This window comes from Pygoscelis adeliae, unplaced genomic scaffold (assembly GCF_000699105.1).
Source record: "Pygoscelis adeliae isolate BGI_AS28 unplaced genomic scaffold, ASM69910v1 Scaffold209, whole genome shotgun sequence".
Taxonomy (NCBI): Eukaryota; Metazoa; Chordata; class Aves; order Sphenisciformes; family Spheniscidae; genus Pygoscelis; species Pygoscelis adeliae.
Genome location: NW_008825538.1, coordinates 3321483 through 3328896, shown reverse-complemented (window position 1 = coordinate 3328896; position 7414 = coordinate 3321483). Strand labels below are relative to the sequence as shown.

The following is a 7414-nucleotide window of genomic DNA, read 5'->3' as shown; positions in this document are numbered from 1 at the left end:
CATAAAATGGCTCTGTTGGATCAGACTGTCGAACTCACTGTCCTGTCTCACAGTGCCGAAAGGTGGTTGCCTAGGGAAGGCTGTCCCGTTCAGTGCTACTTCCCCAAAATACATTCCCATGCTCCAACGCTTTGCAGTTCAGGAACTTTCTACCTAAAGATGGGGGTCTTTGCATTTCCTAACCCCTGCTCGGTTTCCTTTCTATGAACCCGTCCTGTCTCCCTACAAGCTTCCATCCTCCTGAAGCAAGGAGATCCCCAGGGCATCTCCACCACCGGTAAGGCACCTCCACCTCTTCTGGTCTGCTTTGAACCTGTTGCCTGGCAGCTTCACTAGATGTCCATCGTCTAGACTAGAAGAAGACTTACATGGGTGTAAATATCATTCCCCCCCCCCAGTATAATTTGGCCCCATTTGAGTATCATTCACTTTGCCGAAGGAAGTCCAAGCTTGATTCTGCTACGTGTTAGCTTTGACTCCCTCCGCTTTCTTGGAGTTGAGGCACTAACCCTGTGTGTTTCAGGATCGCTATTTGTGGTGGCCCCAAAGTGGTAGGGCGAGGTGTGGGTTCTGCCACCCTCTGAACCAGCCTGGGAGGGAAATGGCACAGCTCAGCTCCGCTATTTACTTTAATTAGATATAAAATCAGCACCACTTGAAGGGTCCAAGGGCAGATTAACCATCAGTCCTGACCTGATTTGTCACTGTTTATTGCAAAGGTGGACCAGCCGCACGGCGAGAGCTTTGCTTTGTCAATAAATCCCGGACACAATGGACTGCAGGAAAGGGAAAATGATCTGAGGAGCCCGGGTGGACGGGGGGGACGGCTTCCGCTCTCCTACGGCAGCCAATTGCCTGGATCAGGCCTATGATGTTTAATTCACAAATGTGCAATCTTTAGCTCCTTTTACGTGTCCCCGGGCAGTCTCATAGACACCACCTGAAGTATATTAGAGCCTGGCTGATTATGGGTCTGCTCCAAAGCCCTCTGAAGTCAGTGGGAGTCTTTCCCCTGACTTCACTGTGTTTGGGGCAGGCCCTGGATGAATATCCCTCAGGTTAGACAGTTTAATCATCCATTCAGCAGTACACAAAGCAGATCACATACACTTTTAGCCTGCATTGTATGGTGTTATGAAACGAGAAGATTATTTGATATGATTCAGAGATAGCTCAGGTATAAGGTAAAAAAAAATAACACCTTTGATGTTTTACATTACACTTCAGTTATTCCTTGAGGGGCAAATTCTCGTCACCTTACCCAGGTGAATATTGCACTCGGTAATTTGGTCAAAAACATTCCATCAACCTTCTTTTTAACAGAAAAAGGGGGTGGGGGGGAGTTCAGCTTGATGGAGATTTCTGCCAAAAAGAAGGAAAAAGAAAAGGTAAATCCATGTTTTTCAACAATCAGAGAAAAAAAATAATCGGGAAAAACATCTGTTTTGGAGGGATTTTTCTAACAGAGGAATAAAACATCTTTTTTTTTTTGCCGAAGCCGAAGGAGAAACAACAATTTCCCAACAATTGCAGTCTCCATCTGGCACAGCTATTTCTAACTGAGGCATCAGCCATCTATGTGCCATCACCCAGGTCTGATTCTCATCTTGCCTCTCTTGGGTCAAGCTACAAAATGAGGTTTTGTCCCTCTTATTTTATGTGCTATCAGAATGAGACCGACAGGACCACCTCCCATGAACGAGCAGGACAGGATTCAGGTACGTTGCATTCAAAGTCAGGTGAGATCTGCAGGGCTGGTGGCCCTACCTCAGGAAGTCCAATGAAGATTTTCCATTGCTAGAAATACAGTGAGGGCAAGGGCAGGATATCCATAGAGTGGTTTCCTTGAACGCTACTACTTCTTTTGAACTATTCCTAAAGATTTCAGGGAAAAATCACCCTCAGTCAGCATAACAAAGGCAATAAAACCTTCTGTACAGGCACAATGTACTGTGGCCAACTTTCATGGACTTGGTGAGTGACAGGGCAAATCAAAAGCCTCCTCCTTCAGAGGAGATGCAAACCACAGTCCATGGCCAGTGGCAGTAATTGAAGCCCTGTTTCCAAAAGAGTTGGCGGGTGATGAAACCCAGTGCGGATGGCTGTGTTCTGCCTCTTGAATCCCCTCCCACCACCCCACAATATGCTCGGTGTTGCTGGGGGTGGGGGGTTTAACTTTACTGGCACGAGAGTTTCCTTTGTTGATGGGAGCTGGGTCTCCTCTAGGGGACTGGGCTGATCCAGCTGTACTGGCAAAGCCTTTGTAATGTGGAGTAGCTCAAGTGCAGACCTGCAGTGGGTGCCTGCCTGAACCTTTGCTGGCATGTCGATAAGGCCAGCACTGAGCAAAGTTAAACGACCCCGTGCTGGAGAAGTGCCATACGTAGGAGCCAGCAAGCATCTGTGTTACTGATCCAACGCGTCTCTTGAAATGCCTTCGGACTGTACTTCGTTTCAAGCAGGGACTGCCTTTTTTAGTAGCTGTGTGTGCTGGAAGAGCCACGGTCCCTGGCTGGGAGTTTCGGAGGGTACAGGCAGCGCAGGGCAGAGGTACCAGGCAGTTGTGCTTGCAGCCGTCAGCACGACTGTGGTTTCACATCGAGTACCGCTGCACTGCATCAGTCTTGCCCAGTTGAGGTGGCATCTTTCTAGACACCTAGAAAGTGGAGGAACCAAGCAAAGATGAGACTTCCTGCAACACTTAGCTTTAGCGTCCAGCAGATGGGATCTGTGGGCTCCCAACTACCCCCCATGAGATCACTGCTCCCTCAAAGCCAGAAGAAGTCATTTTACAGGGTGATTCCTATGGCTGCCAGAGCAGAGAGGACAGAGGCCTGAAGTTTGAGCCTTTCTCCAAGGGAAGGACAATACTCCGCTGACTTTCCTGGGAGCAGGCTAAGCCCTGGTCTGCTGGGCTATCACCTGGCCCAGACTGGGAAGAGGCTCATTGTCATGGAGAACTGCCCATCCCAGGCATGGCCTTGGCATTTAGAGGGGAGTGGGGACTCTCAGAGTGGGACCAGCAGGCTAATTGCCTTTGTCTTCCCCCTTCTTCAATGGGGGAATCACAGTAAATCCCCCAAACCCATGACAATAGCCCTGCTGCTTTTAAGTGCCTTTCATTAAACTCAATCCTCTTGCCCTCCCTCTCTCAAGATTTGCTAAAAGAAGAGTCTCTTTTAATGACAAAAGGAAACCTAAAAGGCTGCCATTAGCTCATTCGCTTGGCTCCTCTCTGCAGACTAGGTGTCTATTTGCTGAAATCTACTCTCAAGTGTCCCTTGGGCAGGTTGCTTTCTCGTGAGCACACCAGCCTTTGGGGTGGTGTGTCCACAGGAGGGGCCACAGCCCCTGGTTCCAGCTAAGGGCTCACTTTCCCTGGAGGGAGCGGGATTTGGTGCTAATGGCAGGAAAGGTGCACCGGGGATGGGTAGAGCTGCCAAAACCTCCCTAGAGCCCACCACCATCCCTCAGGAGCGGGGCTGGAGCACTGTGGTGGGTGAATCCTTCCCTGGTTCTGCTCTGGCAGGTTCTGGCTATGCCACCACCCAACCGCTGTGGCACGAGAAGGTCTGTTGAGCCATGGGATATTTGCTGAAGACATACTGCCAGAGGCAGACCACACAGCAACACAAATTTGCTACTGATTCGGGATCCTCAGGAGCAAACTTCTATGGGTACCGTCTGCAGAAACATACAGCTGATGGAAATGGCGGAGGGTAAATCCTGAAACAAATTTGGATGAAAGAACATGAGCTGGAGACATGCAAGTGTCCCGCATTGGCCCACTGCTTGCTAAGATCTGACAACAGGCAGGTGGAGCAGAGAAGGGGTGCAATGGTCACTTAGATACATGAGCAAGCAGTTCCTGGCTTACTTAAGGACTGGCTTTAAATCTTTTGAAGGTGTTGGGAATCCCTCCACTGCATTTAGACCAAACTCAGCAGTCCAGAATCCAAATAAAGCTATTCCACACCTAGTGCGATTGAACTCGAGCAGGACAAGACTGACCACCTTGTCTTTTTGCTAGTGGCAGTCGGCCCTTTCCCTCCCATTATTACCATTATCACTACCACTGCATCACCCGAGACGCAATTAAAAATCAAGACATGGAGGAATTACCCCTAAAGCCAGGAAGATGGTATCTGTGCCGGGAAGGGGTGAGCGAGAGGGGGAAGAGGCAGGAGTTGCCACCCGCCCACTGGTCTCAGCTATTGCACAAATGGCAGTTGGCCAGTGCTGGGGAAAGTACTTGGTCCCGATCCCAAGCACATGGAAGTCATCTGACGTTTCGTCACGGCTTCATTATATTTTGGATCAGGCCAGTGGTTTGTCTTGCATCACTACCCTGTATGTTATGCAGGTAGCCAGTGAAGAGGCGCTGCATCGCACTGCCAACAATTTTGTTTTCTGAATAGCCTGCAGGGATGGCCTTATATCAGGGCAGATGCATATATGTTAAATAGCTGCAATTTCATGCTTAACTTCATTATTGATGCTACATTCCTCATGAAGACATTTATATTTACGCTCTACCCGCACACAGCGCCTAAAAAACAGCTTATGCAAACGGCAAGAACTGGGAGTTGATCGTTTTGCATAATGGCTGCTCCAGGATGGATTCTCCTCTCCCAGCAGCATGAACCGGGGAGGATTCTCAGGAGCGCCTGTTTACAGCGGACGGCCGCCTGGCCCGCTGGCTGACTGGCCCGACTTCTCATCTAGCCTGACGTTTTAAGCAGGTGCAATCCTATTCGAAAAACCGATCTGCAAAACGGCTCGAGCCAAAGCCAAGCTCAGACTTCGTACCTCCTACCAGCTAGCGCCACGCTGGAACCAGCCCCGCTTCTTTTACTTTCGCCAGCTTTTATTTTTTTTTTTTACTAAACCAGGCTGAAAAAGGACAGTTGTAATTCAGACCGTTGACAAAAACAAACAAAAAAGCCCAGAGTGCCCACCCTGCACAGCGAGACTATGAGAGGCTGCAAATCAGCTCAGATGCGTCTCCTTCGGGCCCAGAGCAGGTTTTTTTCTGCCTTACTGCGCAGATGGAATCGTTCGTAAATCTTTGCACCTTTTATCCCAACCCACGTGAAAGCAAAACCTGGCTCCCACAGAGTTTTACGATACCTCAAACATACTGAGGAACGACCAGGCAAAAATCTAACAATTGTTAACATTTTATTCCCAACAGCTGTTCAGCCTGAAAAGTTGCATTAATATACTAACGAAGAAAAACAAAACCAACAAAAAATTCAAAACAAATAAAACAACAAAAAAGAAGGGGAAACGAAGTAAAATAAACTTTAACAAAGTTTAAAACACATTATAAATAAGTACAGCTCCAGAGCATAATTTACAAATATAAAACCACATAGAAACATATGTACAGAAGAGTTACATTACGTACAAATATGTATAAAAATACCCCAGTGTTTATTCTCTTGCTAAAGCTGCATGGCTAGAGTTATCTTTGGTACTAAGCTCAGGGGAAAAGATTGTTTTACAAGACACGGCCCCGGCTGTACAACATGCCATACACAGGAAGACCAGAGAGAACCTCTGTGGGTTTTGAGGAGGTTTTGGGTGGGTGTTTTCCCAGGGCATCTCCCCCGTGCATTGCATATTGCAGGATCAGGGCAGAAAGCAAGGGCTTACAGAGGCAATTGCTGGCAGAAGAGTTTTTTAACACATTGTACAAGGCACTTCATAAGAAATCTCTTCATTTGTTTTTTCCTGTTCTCTTCTAAGACTCACTGGATATCTACACTTGGCTCTTGCTGATATCGCTTTACGGTTACAGTTTTTAAACTTCTTATTCTACATTCAGGATTAGAAACCTCTGAAAACATTAATTCAGTTCACTTTCATCTGCAGAAGTTAGATGGCAAGCCATCTAAACCACCTAACATTTTCCAGGATGGGGAAAAGACTTTGCATCTGCCTTCCGCTGGTGTTTAAGGGGCGTTCTCATTTTGAAAGGTGAGAAGATCTGTCTTCCTGGAAGAACTCCCGGGAAGCGTCCACATTGAAATGCTGTTTGCAAAAGCATACGGTCCTCCGTGCTGCCAAATACACCTGCAACTCCCATTCCCTTTGCAGAGCTCGCCGGCTGACTGCCCCAGCATCCTACACCTCCGTCCCATCCCGGGTGTAGATGAGGCTGTTAACCGTGAAGTTGTAGTAGTGGTTGTACTGGGCTCCCTGGCTGCTGCTGCTGGGATGGAAGGAGCTGTAGTAGGCGGGGGAAGGTCCCGCCACCCGCTGCAGCTGGTCTGGCGAAGGCACCTCCTGAGAAGAGCTGCTGGAAGGGGTGAAAGTGCCACTGCTCAGCTGTCCAGCAGAGAAGTTCCTGTGATGCAGGTCACTGCCGAGACCCCCTGTCAGCCGGCTGCCTCCGCTGCTCAGGGAGCTCATGCCGCTGAAGAAGGTGCTGAGGCAGCTAGGGGTGGATGAAATGATACCGGAGGGAGAGGAGCTTTTTGGATGGTCCCTGGCAGAAGGCGAGGGGTCCAGCTCTGGGGGTGGGCTGTTTCCACACGGTTTGCCTGTGGCTGGGATGGGTCGCTCTTCCTCGGCCTTCAGGCCCCCCAGAGAGGAGGCTGCAGATGCAGTCGCGGGGGCGTTGGGCTCAGAGCGCCGCTTGCGTTTGCGACGGAAGTTCCCATTGTCAAACATCTTCTCACAGTTGGGATCTAAGGTCCAGTAGTTTCCCTTCCCTGGTGGAAAACAGGAGAAACAAGAGAGAAAGTCAAATTCTGTGACAGCAAGCCCCACCGCAGACAGATAAGCAATATCCATGCCTTGTCTGATCTGCACAGCACCCACACCTCTCCTATACCTCTTCCTCCTCCGTCTGTTGTCCAGAACAAGGATTCAAGACCTGGCTCCAGGACATCATCACACCCACTCCTCCAATGCCCAAGTGAACCTTGAGGCCACATGGAGGAGGAGAACCTCCCCACCACAGAGCATAAACCTCCCTGGAGGATCTGCCACCCACACCTCTCCTATACCTCTTCCTCCTCCGTCTGTTGTCCAGAACAAGGATTCAAGACCTGGCTCCAGGACATCATCACACCCACTCCTCCAATGCCCAAGTGAACCTTGAGGCCACATGGAGGAGGAGAACCTCCCCACCACAGAGCATAAACCTCCCTGGAGGATCTGCTCCTCTACCTCAGACCTGGCCAAAGGGAACACGAAGCAGGGCTCCCCCTGCTCTGGCTGCCTCACAGCAAGCAGGGGCACGCACTTAGTGTGCGGGGGCTGTGGTGGCATTAGCTGTCCCCACACACCTCTTGCCCATGCCCGGGCCTGACGGGAGCAGTGACCCCACAGCGTCCCCCCAAAGACCCCAGAGCGGCACGTCCCCTCCTTGCCGGGCCGGACCTGCATCGTCCCGGCGCGCCTC

The 7414-nt window shown here is 49.9% G+C and overlaps 1 protein-coding gene across 1 annotated transcript; it reads right to left on the bottom strand.

Annotated features, from left to right (window-relative positions):
• Positions 1 to 6129: 6129 nt before the first annotated feature.
• FOXI3 (forkhead box I3) lies at positions 6130 to 7398 on the bottom strand. The gene is made up of 2 exons (XM_009331903.1): positions 7299 to 7398; positions 6130 to 6719 (listed from the first exon to the last, which is right to left on the bottom strand). Exons 1-2 carry the CDS (start codon positions 7396 to 7398, stop codon positions 6130 to 6132), a joined length of 690 nt encoding a protein of 229 aa, XP_009330178.1.
• Positions 7399 to 7414: the final 16 nt, after the last annotated feature.

Bases quoted from the DNA above. Each gene is read 5' to 3' on its own strand.
- FOXI3 (XM_009331903.1), bottom strand. From the start codon at position 7,398: ATGCAGGTCCGGCCCGGCAAGGAGGGGACGTGCCGCTCTGGGGTCTTT. The intron at 6,720-7,298 runs GTGTGTGGGGAC...GTTTTCCACCAG, and splicing joins GGCCCGGGCATGGGCAAGAG to GGAAGGGAAACTACTGGACC.